We start from the raw sequence: 18,626 nt of genomic DNA, 5'->3' as shown, positions 1-18,626 counted from the left end.
TGCAGAAGTGATGCTGCCTGACCTCTGAGGCTGGTCACCATGCTGAGGGGAGCTGGGTCAGGTGCGGGGCTGTGGGGGGGTCCAGATCCGTGGAACAGAGTCTCTGTACCCTATCAGTCTGGTGTCCAGCCTAGGATGGTTCTAGCCACTGCCACTGGCCTCAGACCTCCTAGTGAGGTCCTTGTCATTTGGATTAACAGAAGACATCCATGTTTTCAGTTGTTAAATTGTGGGGAAATTTGTTAAAAGGCAAATTTTTAAAAAGCCAAATTTTTCCAAAATAATCTATCATTTTAGGGAGTTCCATTCAAAATGTTTTCTTAACATTGAGAAACTCATGCTGAAGTTTATGTGGACAAGCAGAGGGTCAAGATTGGCTGCAGTAATTGTGACTATCTGGGTGTGCTCCACTCACACTGAGGCTTCCTGGGAGTCAGTGAGACGGGGCGGCCCAGACCCCGATGAGTGCGGGCCCACCCACTTTCCCCGGGCTGGTGCGGGAGCCCATCACCGTGTCCCCTGATGGAAAACATGAAATTGTATCCCATTTCACATCACAGTTCTCTCTTCGCTTGCAAGGGTGAGGCTCAGGAAATGTGAGATTAAAATGCAGAAAATCTTCATAGTGTTGTGATAGGGAGAGAGTTCTTTAAAAAGGTGCAAAAAGTACAGCCTAGAGAAAAAAAGATTGATACATTTCACCATGTTTAAATTTAAAATTTTATCAAAAGGCACTCTAAACAGAGTAAAGTTTTAGCCACATTTGGGGAAAGATACCTACAACATACTTTACTGACAAAAATTAGTATTAAGTATATAAGGAACTGTGTGTCAATAAGAAAAAACTGCCCATTGGGAAAATGGGGCATTTCACAGTGGAAAGTGCAGGTGAGCATCAGGTATGGGCAGGTCCATGAGCTCCCGTGACCAATCACAGCGGCACCTTTTGTCCCTGCCATCCTGTGCTGTGGGCAGAGAGGTTTTTATACAGAACACACATTGCTTTGATTTTGCTTTAAATAGTTAACATTGTTTATGTTTACCAGTCCACCTGCCATCCGCAGCACTCCATGGAGATCCAGGTTTCTATCTGGTACCATCTTCTCTCAGCCTGGGGACTTCTCTGTCACATTTAGCACAAATCCCCCATGAATCCTCTCAGCTTTTGTTTTCTGAGAAAAAGTCTTTGTCTTCACATTTGAATGCCGTTTTTGTTGTAAACAGAATCCCAGCCTCTCAGTGTTTCTTTTAGTCCCTTAAGGCTGTCATCCCCTTGTCCCGGCCTTGCACTGGTCTGAGAGACCCTAGCCTCATCCTCATCTCTGTCTCCATATGTGACATGTCTTCTTCCCTCTTCTGGGAACCTGTCCTTCTAGCTGGTTTGCAGCAACTTATGTCACACTTTGGTCTAATTTTCTCTGAGTGTATCTGACTTGGGGTTCTTGGAGCTTTTTCAAGCTATAGGTTTTTAATTTTAATCAAACTTGGGGAAAGTATGTCCATCACTTCTTTAAATGTTGTTTTTCTTGTCCTGCCCTTCTGACTTCCTGACAGTAGACTGTGAGCATACAGGTCCCTTCAGCTCTCTTAATCTTTTTTGGGTCATTTTTCCTCTGTTTGGATAGTTTCTGCTGCTGTGTTTTTTACTCCAGGATCTTCTTTAGATTTTAATCTACTCTTAGGTACCGCCAGTAAAATTATTTCTTGTATTATATTTTCCAGCTCTAGAAGTTTATTTTGTGGTTTTCTTGTCTCTGTCTTTCCTTACATTCATGTTTTTCTTTAAATCTTTGATCATATTTATAATAGCTGTTTCAAGGTTTGTTCAATGAATTCCATCATTTTTGTTCTTTCTAGGTCTGTTTCTGTTGACTGCTTTTTTATAGATCATGGGTCATATTTCGTTCCTTCTTCACCTGCCAGTAATTTCTGAGGTGGTGGCAGACATGAATGTTCTGTGTTGTTCCATGTCTGAGGTTTGTTTTCTTCCTGTAGAGACTTTGGGTTTGCTCTTGCTAGGAGTCAAGTTCTAAAGATCAGTTTGGTTCTTTCCAGGCTTATCCTCTCCCACCCCAGCCATATGCGCTAGCTGTCATATGGTTTTGGTGTCCTTCCCTACCCCCCATTGCCTGCTGGCATGGAGCTGGGGCCAGACCAATGAACAGGACAGGCCTCTTGTTTTCTGTCACCATTCTGGTCATTCATGGACCTCTAGGGTGCACAGTGGCTCCTGTTCCAGCCTCATTTACAGAGATGACAGAGAGGTCACCTACAATAAGCCCTTGGGGTCTTAGTTGCTGCCACCCTTCCCTCTTCCCCTCCCTCTCCCCCTCCTTTCTCACTCCCCCCTCCCTTCCTCCTACCTTGGTTGGTGTCTCCAGGGTGATGTCACGCATGGTGTCCAGGCCAGTGTCCTGTGCCTCGTCAGCACACCTGTAAGCGGTGAGGTGTCTATGTGACTTTTGACTGAAGAACTCTTTTCCTTCCAGGGAACTGCTGTCAAGCGACGCGATGAAGGAATACAACCGGGCTCGCGTCTACCTGGACGAGAACTACAGGTCCCAGGAGCACTTCACAGTAAGTGCCTCTGCCCAGGGGAGGGCTGCTGAAGCTGCCCTTCCTCTTGTTCATAGGGGATCGGTGGCCTGCTCTCAGTCACATCATGCCATCGTGCCTGCACTGAATGTTACAGCGGTGCGGCGGCCTGACGGGGAGTACAAACCCACGGCCGGTGGGGGGGCAGGCGGGGCGCAGGCGGGGCTCAGCTGCTTCCTCAGGGTGCCTTGGTGGGCTGCTCATCCGTTAGCACAGATGAGGCCCACATGGCAGCTGGAAGGTGGACAGCCAAGGATGGAGGCCAGGGCCCCAGTGTGCGGGAAATGAGAGGGAGGGTCGGGCTTCTGGGCCTCACAGGTGAGGTGCTTAACCCACACCTGGTCTGCCTGTGCTGTAGGCTTGCTCCTCTCTCTGTCACTTCCTTTGTGCCCTGGATGGCCTCAGGGGGCGGGGGGGCATGTCTCCCTGCACACAGCTGGGGATGCCTTAGAGAGGCCGGCCGCTGGGAGTGGGACAGCCTTCCATGGAGCTGGAGAGTCCTGTCCCTCCTCTCCGAGAATCCTTGGTCTGGAGGACGGTGGATACCTGGAAGGCAGCCCCAGCGAGGTACAGCAGCCACCGGATGTACAGGTGGAGGGGGTGGGAGGCTTCTCGGAGGAGCAGATGGTGGACAGGTTTTGAGTAACTGGTTGTTGGTCTGGAGGACAAAGGTCCCAGCACCCTGATTTCAGAGAAGTCCTGAAGCTGCTGTGTGAGTTCAGTTTCCTGTGTCTGTCCCTGGGCTGTCCTTCTCCTCACCTGCCACCTCACATTGCCATGTGTACAGGTGCCTGATGGGCCTTCTCTAGGAGGTGTCGTCTGCATGCAGTGGCAGTGTGGCTCTTGTCTCTCAGCTCATCCCTGCCTGGCGTGCAACAGGCACTCAGGCGCTATTTGCCAGATGCTTGGGGCACTCTGTGCCGGGCTGGGTGGGCACCATGTGCCGGGTTGGGTCCGGGAGAGCGTCCTGTGCAGGGAGCAGCAGGAGCAGAGATCCCCTCATCCCCGGGCTGAGTCTTTGGGATCATCCTTTGGGATTGAAGGCATCTGTCAGTTTTCAGTCTTTAAATTGGGCATCTGGTGCCAGTTAGGTAGTTTCTTTCCACCACTGAGAAAGTCACTATCAAGTCACATCTCTACCTTTAACTGCGCCTGAGTGTCCCTCTTGTCCAGCGGTACCTGTGGCCTGGCTCTCCTCTCCAGGGCGGCCGTCCAATTGAATGTCTGGGACAGCTGTGTCTGGAGGGTGAGAAATGGCTGGCCATGTTGCAGACTATCTGGAGCTCGTCCCATAGTTGGCACAGGGAGAGGTGTGCATTTGTCATCCCATCTCGAGACCAGGAGGGTAATAGTTTGCGATGAAATTCTGCTTGACCCTGTGCCCTGCCTAGAGTGCTGTCCCCTTCGTACCCTCAGTGTGTCATGCGTGGAGTCATCTTTGCTGGGGGCCTCTGGACATCCTGCTGGAGGGGACCCTGCACCCCCGGAGTCCTGGGTAGGGCTGAGCTGCACTGCTAGCCAAGAAGCCACCCTCCTGCCCCAGCATGGTGGCCTCAGGCTGTCAGAGGGAGGAAAATTTAATTTTTCAAGATTAATGGTATTGGAGCGATATTTTTAGCTGAGTGTGGTTCAAATAATAGGCCATTAATTGAAAAAGGAAATTGAAATGAATTTATCTTGTACATAAATGCTGTCACAGGTATTAATAGGGATCAGAAAATAGTGGCCTGTTCCCAGAAAGACGTTGAACCTGACGCTGCACCTGGTGCATGAACATGACAGTGGGGGTTTTCTGAGCATACAGGAACATGGCAGAGGCGGTGGGGGCAGCTTCAGCCTGTGGGGGCTTCGGGCCTGGGAGGGTCTTTGGCCTGGAGGGACAGCCTGCAGAGGCAGGAGATGGCGGACATCCATCTACACCAGCAGATGGCGCCAAAGCAGCGTTTCATAACAAGCTTTTGGTACGGGAGGTGCTCAGTGGACAATTTTTAGACTTAAAAATGATTACGTTAAATTTTGTTTGCTCTAAGAACCATCCTGAGTGGCCATTTACTGAAGCAGGAGGCTTGTGTGGTCTACTCAGGGCTGAGAAGACAGACCAGCCTCCTCTGGCTGTCTCCTGGTCAGTGTCCCTCTCCCCCAGGCCTTTATGCTCGCCGGGTCATTGCCTAGCTCACCTTCCACTAGAGCCTTGAGAGTTGGAAGTCTGTTCCTTCAGAGGAACTGCAAGTCTGGCTGCACCCCCATGGCCATGGCACTACCTCCCAGGCCCCGCCTCCTGCCTAGGGCTGCTGGGAGGACCCAGGGTCCTTGAGAAGAGGGAGCAGGCACCCAAGTGAGGAGGGGCTGGTCCCTTGGGAGCTGTGCCCGTGCCCTGGGTAAGCATGCAGCAGGTACCCTGGACAGCCTTTCCCCAAGGGGGCCGACTGCTCCTGTTCTCCACGACCCAGAGTCTAATGCTCCTGAGTCCTGGCCAGTTTGCACATTTCAACACCGCATTGATATTTTTATATTTGCCCAAAAGAACTGTGATGTTCCAGTTTTAATCACCAGCAAGTGTTAAGACTCTGGGTATGTTCCATGGTAAACAAACATTAGGCGGCAAATGTTTGCAGTGCTGTGTTCATAGCAGGGACAGGGATGAGGAGCCTCAGAGCCACAAGCAGTGTGATTGGACACCAGCTGTGTGCCCCCCTCCCCTGGGGCACCAAGTGACAGGAGCTCATGCTCTAAGGATGAGACCAGTTGTTGGGGACGCTACCAAGTCAGGTGGAGAAGCAGAGGCATCGCTGTTGCTCATTCATTCCTTCTCCTGGACTGGGGGCCCCACTGTCTGCAAGGAGGTGGCTGCCACCTGTCCCGCTCCTTCTGTGCTCAGCTCCCCGCTTCTTCCCTCCTCACTCTCTTCCTTTCAACCCCTGGGGGACAGGCCTGCCTTTCCCACCCAGATACCCGAGCCCCCCCCCCCAGCCCTCAGATCATCGGTCCCCTTTTTCTGAAGGACTCTGCATATTTGTGTGTATGTCCTGCCCCTCCCAATGAGGACAGTGTCATTACCCCTGATAAATAGGTGGATTTAGTGATCAAGTCCATGTGGAAGTGTGTTGACGGTCAGGCATGTGACATGATTCTGGGACTGTTGAGGAAGTGATTCATACAAAAACACTTAAGAGAGACCTTGGTTACAAGGATGGGCTCCAAGGTGGTATGGGACTTTACTCAGGTGGTGCCAGCTTCCTGGGACAGACAGCTCACATCCCCCATCCCCTGTGGGTGCCAGCCCCAGAGTACAAGGAGGTGTTGGGGGACCCTACCCTAGGGCATTCAGGGGCTGCTGCATGGCCCAGCCTGTGGGGAGCTCAGAGAGGAGGCTCCCAGAGGAGACACCCAGCCTGTGCTGGCACGGGGAACCCTGAGACTGCCTGAATTACTCTGGACATCCACAGAGGCCCTGACAATACAAAGTGTTCTCCCTGAACCCCTTGCCTCCTGGTGACCACCTGTCGTCCGGGCCCTTGGAAAATGTTTTCCATCCAAAGCCTTCCAGAGTTCACCTCCTGGGAAACGAACCCCCTGGGAGGCCTCAGATGGTCACTGTTGTCATGAGTATTACTCAGCTAACTTCATGGTGCCCCAGCGGCCCACACATTGACACTGAGGAAGTGCCTGCATAGTTTTCCAAGGCTTCCGAGTGTCTATTGATCAGAGGCCACAAGCACCGGAGTCACGTGTCTAATTTCACAGGCTCACGGAGGAGCATGGAAAACGCATCACTTACTGCCCGAAAAGCCTGAACATCAATAGGGGGATGGCTTTCCTATACTCTGGCTTCAGAGATGGCTAAATGAGGAAGAAATTGCAGATTTGTTTCTGTATAATTTCCTTGTTGTCTGTTTCACTGCAGGAGTAAAGCATCTAGCATGAGGGCCCTACTGTTCCCACTGGTCGTTTGTCTGACCGTGGGGGCTATGTTTATGGGAGATTCACAGGGCTTCTGGGGGCTGCTGAAGGCCCCAAAGAAGCATGGCCAGGGGCTGCCCACCTGCCCCCTCACCTGGTCACCCTGTCTTCCCCACTGTGAGGAGAAGGAGGAAGAGGAGTTTCCTGGCAGGACGTGCAGGCTGGCATGGGGACCCCAACATGCAGTACCAGAGGGTCCCCCTGAGGAGCTGTGGGCTGATGCAAGTACCCTAGGGGGACAGTGGTGCTGCTAGTAGGATGGTGAGTGTGCCTGTCTGGGGGCTTGTCTCTGGTCAGATCTCTCAGTGGTAGACAGACCAGGCCCTTTTTCCATGGAGAAGCTGGAGGCCATGGAATCCAGCCTGGAACCTACTCTGGTTCACACATGGCAGGGTGCGAGGGCTGCTGGGGACAGGACCCCACAGAGCCTCCTGAACCTGTTTGCACTGGATGGCTGGGCCAGGAAGAGTGAGGGGCAATCCCTCATCTCAGAGAGCAGGTGGCACACTGTCCCCTGTGTGGCATGGACATGGCCTCCTGTTGCTGTGGCCTCAAGCCTCCCACAGCCGCATCTGTTGTGGGACAGGCCTGTTTGGCTGCTGTGTTCACCAGTCCTCGCTCATTTAGCCGTCGGCCTCAGAAGTGTCTGTGTAGCAGCTGGAACTGAGCACTGTGGTTTGTTGAACCAATTCGGCAGCCCCTTAGGGCAGTGAACACTGGCAGGAGGGGCTAGCAGAGGGTGTCCTTGCTGTTGGTTCCTGGCCGGTGCCCTGGCAGCCAACAGCACAGGAGGGAACCCTCTCGCAGAATAGAACTTGTGTTAAAGGGCATGAAAGCTCTCCAGCAAGCACTGGCAGCTGGCGGGCACTCAGCCCCTCGGAGTCTCCATGCATGTCGAGGAAACACCCTTGGTGACAGCAGGGTTGCCTTAACCCGGGGCAGTTCAGACCTCCCCTCACCCAGGAGAAGCTCTGTGCCTGTACCTCCCATTCCATGTCCATGCTGGCGACTCCTGGGCCCAGGATGCCGTGACTGCTGATGACCAATAAACTGGGCCCTTCTCTCACCCCGTTTTGCCTTTTGCATTGTCGTGAGGAGGGTCCCACACTGGCCCTGGCAGTCCAGTTTTCCAGGAGAGCTGGGCTTCCTCCTGAGAGCAGAGCATCTGCTGGAGGGTGATGGAGGGGTGGCCACTGTGGTTCTGCCCCCCATGCCCATGCTGGGGGACAGCCTGGAAGCTGTGCTCCTTCCGAGAAGACACCCTCCCTGTCTCTCCTGTCCTCCCTCCATGATTGTCCCTTCCCCATCTCTGCTGTCCTGAATCAGATTTTAGGGGAAATATATGGAAAGTTAATGGAGTTTACTGATGTTCTTTGATCCAAGGAGGGGGAGGGAGGCAAATGCGCTTCTGATGCGGGAACTAATCTGCTTCAGGAGGCCCCCCCACGGCCCGTCTCTGCCTGCGCCCTGCCCGTGGTCCAGACAGGCCTGATGAAGTGAGAGAAGCAAGATTGGTTTTCTGAGGGCACCGGGCCCCCGTGCGCAGCTAAATCACACTGTCTGCTCTGCTGCGGGGTAACGCCGCGCCCCCCTCGGCGGCACCTGCAGCCCCGCGGGACGCAGTGATGTGCGGCCGGGCAGCGGCGGGCTGCAGTGAAGGTGAAGCTGTCATATCGATCTTTTTAGCACTAAAATATGAGCCACTTTGCTCCGCTCCCCGCTGCTGTGATGTGAAAAATAATAACTCGGATCCAAATTAAAAATATTGATCTCGGGAAGGTGCTGAAAGTAAATAAACACCTTCCGAAGTTTTCGGGTCAGCCGAGGATGGGATTCAGCAGTAAATGTGTCGGCACGTCACCGTGCAGGGTTCTTGATCTGTTTTCTCTTTGAATTGATTTTTCATTATTTACTTCCTAAAAGTGTTGGAATTCGGTCCTCCACCGTTAAACCCCAGTGTTTGGGCAAATTATTTCTTTGGGGTTCACAAGGTGCTCCTAATCCACTCGCTCATTGATTGATTGATTTTTGACTCAATAAGCTCACAGTCCCTGCCTTATTTAGAGCTTCCATCATAATTTTTTATACATTTAGGCCTGACTTTTTTATTTCCCTCTAACAGATGAGCTGATGTTGGGCTATCAAACGGGGAGGACAGTTGCCACAAGGTTAATTGTATCCTCTCTCTGTGACATGGCCACAGGCTGGGTGACCGAGCGCAGCCCTCCTGGACCCTTGCATACCCTTTTACCAACAGAGGCATGACCCTGGGGGTCTGCCAGCTGCCCACAGCCAGGCCCAGTGGGGTAGGCGGCTTGACTCTCCACTTTTGTGGTTCTTTGTGGGCGCAAGGAGACACTGAACCATGTGCTTCTCGGGAGCTTATCCTTCAGGAGGTCCCTGAAAGCTTGGGCGAGTCTCCACTGCTGTATAGCAGGTGCCAGGGACAGCTCAGGAAGGACAGAGGAAATTGTGTGACAGCCACATCTATGTGGTTGGATGTGGGGGGCGTGAAAACTTGCCTGGGGGGACTTAGAACTTAAAACACACACATCGCACTGCCCCTGAGAGTTAGGGTTCCTAGTGATCATTTCCCAGCCACTGATGCCCTGGTTGGGAGGCTGCCGGGCATAAGGTCCCTGGGCTCAACCCCTAGTGCCTGGAGGAAGAAGTGGGGGCCTGTGCCCCAGGCTCTGAGGGGATGTCAGCACTCACTGCCCCACTCTGCTCTGTGTTCTCCACATCAGAGGGCCACTGTGCATCCCTGGGTCTCTGGAGGGCCTGCCATGTGCTTGCTGGTGGCCTGCTCTTGAGCCATGATGTTGTCAGTGCGTATGTCCCATTGTGGGTGCTGGAGTGGTGCTAAGGAGAGGCATGCTATGCTCCACGCACCGGCCCATTGATACTTAACAAAGGTATCGGGCAGCTCAGTGCGGGGAGGAGGGTATTTTCACAGATGGTGCTATAACAGGTAGAGGGCCATGAGCAAAAAGAGAGAACCTCAACCCTGGCATCAAAACTTACAAAAATTGAGCTTGAAACAGGTCATAGATCTAGCAGCAGAGCTAAAACATAAAACTTCTACCAGGACACTTTGGAGAAATCTCAGTAACTTTGGCTTTTCTCTTACAAAAGAAAAAATTTATCTGTTGCACTTCATCAAAACGAAAAGCATTTGTTCTTCAAAAGATACAAAAATAGGCAGTTCACAGCCAAGGAGAAAACATTTGCAAATATACCTGACAAAGGACTTTATCTTGAGCCCTGTATATAAAGAACTCTGACAGCCCAGCACTAGCCAGACACACAAATCTTCCTGAAGTTTTAAAGATCGGAACGAGACACTTCAGCAAATAAGGTGTAAAATGGCACACAAGCACATGGAAAGACACTCAACACTGTTGGTCATGAGAGCAGGGCATATGAAGACCACACTGTTCGAGAAGATCACAAATCCCCACTACTGGCTGAAATTGAAGAGACTGATCACAGCACATGTCGGTGAGGGTGTGGAGACTGGAACTCTCAGATGTTGCCATAGAGGAAATGTCAGATCATGGCCACTTGGAAAACACTTGGTAGTTTCTTTAAAGCTGAAAACACACCGACCGTGTGAGCCATCCATTCTTCTCCTGGGTATCTGCCTAAGAGAAAGGTAGGCCTGTGTCCACATGAGGACTGGGACACAAATGTTCATGGCACCCTTACTGATAACACCACAAACTGCAAACGACCCAGATTCCCACCGGTAAGCAAACTGCAGAGCCACTCAGCAGTGAGAAGAGCTTACTACAGCAGTGAAAGTATTTAGCTGAGTGAAACAGGCCAGTCAAGGAAAGAGTACATTCTATACTATTCCATTTATATCATAGTCTTGAAAATGCAAGCTAATCTGTAATGACAGAAAGCAGCTTAGTGATTTCCTGGGATGGGGGCTGGAGGCAGGGATTCTGAGGGGACAAAGGGACACAGGGCAGCTCTTGGGAGCCAGGACTGTACTTGTTATGTGGATGCGGCGATAGCGTCACAGGGTGTAGCTATGTCAGACCTCACCTGACTGCATACTTTAAATCTGTGCAGCCTTGTGAATGTCAATTAGTGCATCAGTAACACGGCAAAATATCTGGTCTTCTGGTTAATGGCTGATAAGCGGAGTTTAAATGATTTAATTGAAAAGGGAAATATTTTCATTACAGACTGCATGTAAAAGCTATACAAATTGCTCTATGTGTCTTATGATTAAGGAAACTTATCATTCCTCAAGAAATAGTATCAGGGTATGAATAATTTCCTATTTTATATACATACTCTACAGATATTATCAATAGATTAAAAAGGCATTCTTTAGGTTAAATAAGGCTTTATTGATTTTTGAGTGTAGCATTATTCCAACTCACTAAAAGTGATTTTGGTTAATATCAGCCCACATTTTGCCTGTAGTTTGGGCAGGTGGGTGCTATCTTTGGGTTTAGAGTTGGCCAATTTGCCATTTCCCATGATGAGTCATTGCACTTTTCCATCCATTGCTGTCGTTTTAAAGAATCTAGAAGAGCAGACTGCTGATGCTCTGTGTCATTTCCTCCTTTGTTCCATGCACACCTCACAGGTCATCATCATCTTGTTCTGTGTCTGTGTCCTCTCTCAACTATGTGCATCCAGGCCCAGAGGCATGTGATGTCCTACTGGTGTCCCCTTGCCCAGCAGGCATACAGCCTGCACCTCTGTCTGGCCTAGTTCCTGCATTTGCACAGCCAAGCCCTCATCCTGGTCCGGGTGTGCGGTCCAACTGTAGGCTTTGTTGTGCTGTGTCTGGGAGACCACCCTCCCAGCCAGCAGCCTTGCCTTGCCAATGCCAAGGAGACACATCCAGGTCCCCATTTAGGAAACAAGAAGCAGGGGCATCAGCAGGTGAGTCCAGCATCACATGTGGCCAGAGTATCAGAGAGAACACCCCCCACATCTGGGATCTGTACTTTACCTGGGGTGGGTGCTCGGAGATGCGATACACAGAAGGAAGTCACGCATGCCCTGGGTGAGGCCTCCCCAGCTGTCCCTGCGCTTGTCTGCCTGCACTGCCACCTGCAGTGGCCATATCTCAGTGAGGAGCAGTCCCTGGGCTCTGCCTGGGTAGGGGATATGGGAAGGGACAACAAAGAAGCATCTTTGTGGGGACAGTGACCCCCTGCAGCAGCCATGTGGCATAAGCAGTGGTCCCCTCCACCTACTACAAGCTAGTCGCACAGCTGCCTGAGGTCTTGCCTGTCCTAAGCCGTCCCCCGCTATCTCCCACCCTCACTGTGTGGGCTGGGGCCGAAGCAATATTATGCCTGATTCCTTGGTGAAGGAATGAGGACAGTCCCTGTTCCTTTGCCCAGTGCCCTGCCTGCATCAGTTTCTCTGATGGTGTGGTAGCTTTGTCCTTTCTTCCCCTCCACTCTCACAGTCCCTTGCTGCAGGGCCCAGGTGGGAGGCAGCTAGCCACGAGCTGGGGTCCCTGCCCCAGTGCGGGGTGGGGGGCTGGGTGCTCTGCTGCGGCCTTCAGAGCCCTTCCTCGTCGCTGTGCTGCTCTCAGGAGTCCCAGACGAGCTCTGCTGACTGCAGGGCGGAGGAGCCGTGGCGCTGATCCGTCTGGCAGACAAGTGATGGAGTGCTGTGTCACCCGCAGCCCGGGAAACAAATACGCCGCGGAATGTATTGGTGAACAAACTGAAAAATTGTAAAGCTCTTAAGGACTTTCGTGCTTGTTAGCATTTTTTGACAGAAAATCACTGAAGCAGTGAACATAAAAAAGTAGTCACGGTTGATTCACAGTTCAGCTTGTTCTGGTCGTTCGGCCTCGAGTGACATTTCACTCCCGGAGTTCGGCTCTGAGCTGCCCTGCTCACCAGGGTTTCTTTCTGCAACAGTTTCCCACGTGTCCCTGCTCTTTCACCTGAGCCTTGGCCTCCCTGGAGATCCGTCCTCATGCTCTGGAGGGAGAGCGGGGAAACCGTACTGAACAGAGACTTTCTCAGAAGCCCCGGCAGGACTGACGTCAGATTCTGAGAGCCAGTGTGGGGCCTGTGTGGACTGGGGGCCCGTGTGAACCGGGGGCTGGTGTGGGCCTGGGGGCCAGGGTATGGGCCAGGGTACAGCTGGGCTGCCACGTTCTTAGAGCCCAATCACAGGAGGAACCAAAGTCTTCAGGAGCGGTCACAGGAGTATCTCGAGGGTGACTGACAACCGCTCAGGACAGAGTGCTATCCCAGAGGTCTGCAGTGCTCCACGAAAGGCCTTCCCAGGGGCGTCGGTTATTATTATTCTCAGGCAAGCTGTCCATGTGGATGAGTCCTGCGTTTCCTGTCATGGGTCAAGGTGGTGGCAGAGCCGGGGTCCTCTTTGAAGACACCCACAGCCCCATATGAGAAGAGCGAGATGTGTTTCCCAGGAGAGGCGGATGCCTGTGTGGCCCCTGTCCAGCTGTGCCCACTGGGACCCTCAAGGTGGTGGCCAGTGGTTGGCTTTGTGGGCCAGTCTCTGGTTGTCTTGTCAGTTAACCTCTGCTGCCCACGTGTGCAAACAGACGTGCTGGTGCACGTGGAACCCACTGTGTGTGTCCCACCAGTCAGAAGTTCTGCCTCTCCACGCCACCTGGTGGCCATGGGTCCTAACTCAGTGGGGTGCAGTCATTGGACTTTGTTTGGGTGATATTCTTTTGGATTTATGTCTGGGAGACTTGCTTTCATCCAGCAAATGCTGCTTCCTGCTCTGCTGTGCTGAGTGGAGTCATGCTGGAGTGAAGGAGAGGGGCCCTGGCTCGTGGGAATCATGGTGGCACTGGTCCTGGTCCTGGCTCCCTCTGCTGTCAGGCAACAGAAGACAGTTGGCCATAATGGCTGGTGGCCACGAAGTTGGTTCCCATCATCAGTGGTTGCTAGGGCCCAGGCCTCCAGACCATGCAGCTCAAGGCCAGTATCCCAGACGGAGCTGCTGCTGCTCAGACAGGAGGGAAGGAAAAGGGAGTTTAGAAACTACATTTACTTTTATGTTACATGTTTTCAGAAAAGGCTGACATCACAGACCCATCTACTGTCACCTGTAGCACGTCCTCCCAAATGCCTCACGTCTTGAGGTGACGCTAGCCTTTAGAAATACCCTTCCTAAAGTCAACTATTTCCACATTTCCCCTCAATTTTGATGTGTTGCCTTTAGGGAGAAGACCTGACTTTTGATTATGACAAAGAACAATAGCATTGAGATTCGGCGTTTCCCTCATGTGTAATTGTCTCCTTGGTTAAAGGGAAGGGCGCCGCGACAAGCCTGTTCGAAAGTCAGACCCTGGCGTGCCTGGCTCTTACTGTTTTCTCCCACATTGTGATTAATTTGTAGTGCATCATTAAAACTCCTTCTTGTCTAGTTTCTCATCTGTGAACATGGAAAATGATTTATACTCAGGGTATTTATGCCTAGAATGCCTTAAGCTCCCTTTTCCTTCCCTCCTGTCTGAGCACTGCGGAGACACTGCCATGTGCAGGCCCTGAGGACAGGGAATCATCACACTCGGGAAGCAGGTAGTGGGTGAGGCCCCTGCAACCTGCAGGTGACGTGGTGCAGAGCACCAACCACAGGCCTCGTCCACTAGAGAACATGAGATTTAGACAACTACAGCGTGCCAAAAATCCTGTCAGATCCCTCCAAATAAATCGGTAAAAAAACACTTCAGCCAGAGGCCCTGGCCCTTTGCAGTGGCTCCCTGTCCCCTGGCCACCTTCTGGAGTGCAACAGTATCCATGATTGTCGGAGAAACCCCGAAACATCTTTCAAAGGGAAATTATTACACTTCGCTCTTCATCTTGAAATTAATGTTGGGCTGTCAATTTTTATTGCTGATCTGATGGATGAGGTCCAGCGATGGCAGCTGCTCCTTGGACGGCCCTGCAAGTGTTGTGTGGACTGTCTCCAGTGTGCCCCCTCCACCCCCCTGCCATTATGGGTAACTCAGGTAAAGAAACACCTGTGCACAGAGAACAGTCTGACCCACACTATGTACTTGGTGCCCTGGGGTCCTAGAAGGATTTAATTTTCTTTTATTGCCCCCACTCCAGCCCCCCACTCAGAAAAAAAAAAAAGGCTGGAGGCAGCTTTCGGAGCTGGGGCGGGGCAGCCAGCGCTGGGCGAGGCTGGGGTACTCTCCGCGCTGGCTGGGTCCTGTGCGTCTCCTTACGAGGCCGGAATGTAATGATGTGATCGTGCTTGTCTGACAGATGTGGCCGGGCCAGCTCAGGACAGCAGACGTTCCGCTGTGACCCACATCAGCTACGCCGCAGCCCCTTTTGGGTTTGAGCTGAGCTGAGCTATTTAATAAATGTTGGCTGGTCTTCCAACCGTCGTAATTATTTAAAGGGTTTTCAAAAGAGAGGACAAATCAAATCAAACCATAACTGTTGTATCTCGTTCAGACCTAAGCGTAGTTTTTAAAATGTGGGCCTGTTTAGAACCCCTCCCAGTTTTCATCTATTATCACAATAATTGAGTTTGTAGCTGGAATTAAATTTATCAAATTGCGTTATCCTCTTTAGAAATTGGATAGGGCCCCGGGTGGGGAGGCAGAAGTTAATCCGCTTTGCTGAAGCCCCGGTGGCACCGCGCAGCAGCATGAGGACTCAAACGGCTTCCTGTCACCCAGACACGATGTAATTTCTCCTCAATCCCTTGTGCAAATAATGACATTTGAATCGAGCATTAACAGGCTTAATTACTTTAAAATTGTCATTTTAATTTACACTGATATAGTATTGATCATACAAGCAGAGATTAAGCTGTTCAGTGGAGCGGATGATGGGGAATTAAACATTAAAGGGTCCTCCAGGGGCCGCGGCTGCCCAGCGAGAGCCGGAAGAGGGATGATATTTCTCGGTAATGAACTGGCGGCATGCGGGGACATGAATCTTGGGCTCCTGGAAAAGGGGAAATAATGGGGTTTGGGCAGCATTTGCAGGTTACTCATTCGCTGCCATGCACCAATTCTCCAGTGGTCCGTCCGCCTCACCAACATTTATTTATCTAGCAAATTCCGAGCTTTGACCTTTCGCTAAGTACATTGAACATCAGTTTGAGTGGAGATTTTTCAGGTGTAACTTTTATAAGTATTTGTTGTTTTTTCTTATTTCTAGGTAACATCAAACAGAATTATTCAGTTTTTCTAATGTCCTCATGTCTGTAGCCCCTGCCCATGTCAGCCTTATGCCGAGAGGGCAGTGGCAGGGGGCTCGGGGCTCTGCGAGCTCGCCGGCGGGGGGGGGGGGGGGGCAAAGGCACCTGGGGGCCTGTCACAGGCTGGGGGCCCAGCTCCTGCAGCCACGCCTCACACTTCACTTTTGAAAAATTCCAGAGGAAAGTCCCAGGTTTAAGTGTCACTGGCCCCTTTTTTCAACAAAATGACATGAAAGTCTCACATTTTGCCCTGGAAATAATGGTCCTCCACCTGTCTTTTCAGTTTGTTTTAAGCTTTCTTCAGATTCTGCAACGCTATGCCCTGTAACTACAGATGCTGCTGGCTGGGCAGAATATGGAAATGAAGCCGAATTTTTTTTTTTTTCTCCAGAAGAAGCACTTTTGACAGACTTCTTTTGGCTGCCATCAGACACCTCAGATCTTTGAACCGCTTCGCTCTTTAGAGGTTACGTAATAAAAACTTACGTGATTGATTTTATGGCTCGGTGGGGAATGATGAAATTCTTGATCCGTGTCCATAATGGCCTTGCTTTAAACGGCGGACTAGAGATTTAATTAAGCGCGGTCAGGGAAATGCAGAAATGCTGCTGTTGCCCCCTGAGTGGGACGGGTTTGCGCAGGAGTGTCGGAGGCTTCACATTCCTCTTCAGTGTGACTTAAAGCCTGTTGTCCATTTCCCTTCCTGTCTGAGTAGCTCAGGCATCTTCATCCTTAACAATAGAGCTTTGGTTTTGCTGTATCTGTGACCTTCTGTAAAAACTGCCATGCTCTGACACTCCGCCACCACTACTTGGTTTATTGGGCACCTCCTGTTTGGATTGTGCTGTCTTAGAGCTGAAGAAGCAGAGACACAGACAGAGAAACACTTGGTGAGCGGTGCCGAGGTGCCAGCCGCCCACTGGGGCTCTGCGACCTGAGGCTGTGGGGACCCTGAGACCATCCGAGAACTAGAGGGAGCAGAGCCTCAGTGTCCCATTTTATAAATTGGCAATCATGACCCCAGGAAGACACCCCCGCTCGGTCTGGCTCAGCCACTTCCTTGAGAGCCGTGGGCTGGTTCCTCTCCTGTGCTTGCAAATTCATGTCATTAGCATGATCACATGTGGGTACCGCATAGGGCATGAGAGCGGCCAGGGGCTGACCTCAGGAAGGCTCCCCTGACCTGGGAATGAGCCTGCTCCTCTGGGCACCTGGAGAAAATCACATGTGAGATTTGTGTGGAGATGCTGGGATGCAATGCATTGTTTTGCACGTTGGCACTCCATTATTTCCTGTGGACCCCAGCTCTCTCTTCCCCTGCACTCTTCCTCACCAGGTGTCGGTCCTCACGTGGCATGCTGTGTGTTACAACTGACCTCCTGGCTGCATCAAACTTACCTGCCTAAGGACATGGCAGGTCTCTGCACAGGAGGTTCTGCACCCACATCCAAGCGTCGTCCCTTCCTGCCCTCACAGACCCAGCACTCGTGTCCTCTGTCCCTGTCTGAGCCATCCCCACCATCTCTCCAGTCTCACCAAGCGGCTCCTCCTGTCTTTTTCCAGCCCTTCTCAGCCCCACCTCCTTCCCCTCCCAAAGCCCTGGGTCCACCTGGGTCCTTGGGACCTCAGGACCTCCATCACACTACACACCTCTTCCCCCAGATGCCTTCTCCTCTCCCTGAAGCCTGGCATAGCCCCCAGCCCTTCCTGTCCATCTTCTGCGCAGCCCTGGCCTGGTGCCCCCATGTCCCCTCGCCACGTCCAGCCCTGTCCTCCCACCAGCATCTGCCCATGTGCCAGCCTCTCCCGCTGCATCCTGGCCTATCATTCCCACAAGCACACTCTATGACCAGCAGGAGGCAGGGCGCCCGGGGGTCCCTGGTCCCACCAGCAAACACATGCCAGCATTCCCCTCTTTTTGTGGGAAACACCTCTTGACCCCCTTCATCTTGGTCCTGCAGAAACACTGATCTACTTTTCTTTTTAAGGAATATGGTAGATTTCCATGTGGTCAGGGCAGCAGCATCAGAGTGGGGAGAGATGCATAGGGTGGTTGACAGGTGTCACTCCTCCATGGCCTCATCAGTGGCTCTGATTTATGTCAAGGCCATTAATGGGACATAGCTGTTCCCAGAAGGGCTATTCGTGATTTGGCCCCAGAAGAGAGGTGTTTTCTTCAGATGATGGGGCTGTGGGTGCACTGGAGCCACCTCCTGTGTCTGCCTCCTCCTCGCTGAGGCCCCAGGGACATGTGGAGGCTAGTGGTCAGTCCAGGCTCTTGCTGCAATGACCTCTCCTTGGGAACTGACTGCTTCCTGCCCAGTGGGAACAGTGACAGCCAGAGCAGTGTGGGCTCCTCAGAGTCCCTCAGGAAACTGCCGCCAGAGAGCTCTGTGTCCAGCAAAATACCTTTTAAGAATAAAGGTGAAATAGACATTTTCATTCAAATGAAACCAAAGAGAATCTGTCACCTGCAGACCCCACAACAGATAGCAAGTGCTCAAGGGTGTCTTCCATGCAGAGAGCACAGGGTCCCAGAGGGAGAGATAGGTGCAGGAAGGAATGAACAGCAGTGAAACAGTAAATCTGGGCAGGAGGAGTGAGTTCCTAGTGCAGAAAATAAAATATCTCTGGTGTTTGAAATGAGAGGGAATTAAGCCCCCCAGTTCCAACAGTGTATAGGCAGATGGTCAGCGGGACCGTGTCCAGGCTTTGGAATGTGGAACAGAGAAATAGTAAGGACGTGGGACTTGGAGAGCTGGGCCCCAACAGCAGCCCTTGGAGGAATGCTGCTATGTTGGCAAGTCTGTGGGAAGGGACTGAGCGCAGTTATTTGCAACAGAAGTAGATGGCAGTTTCCCAGTATAATTGAAATTTAA

General features: G+C 51.8%; 1 protein-coding gene across 2 annotated transcripts in view; it reads left to right on the top strand.

The window, feature by feature from the left end:
- INPP5A (inositol polyphosphate-5-phosphatase A) overlaps positions 1-18,626 on the top strand; it is a 133,738-nt gene that overhangs the window by 49,580 nt on the left and 65,532 nt on the right. For both annotated transcript variants that reach the window (XM_016206368.2, XM_016206369.2), the window contains exon 4: positions 2,490-2,577. In XM_016206368.2, coding sequence (XP_016061854.1) covers positions 2,490-2,577 — 88 coding nt within the window. The remainder of the gene's footprint in view (positions 1-2,489; positions 2,578-18,626) is intronic.

This window comes from Miniopterus natalensis, chromosome 14 (genome assembly GCF_054644295.1).
Source record: "Miniopterus natalensis isolate mMinNat1 chromosome 14, mMinNat1.hap1, whole genome shotgun sequence".
NCBI lineage: Eukaryota > Metazoa > Chordata > Mammalia > Chiroptera > Miniopteridae > Miniopterus > Miniopterus natalensis.
This window is presented reverse-complemented; position numbering and strand designations above follow the sequence as displayed.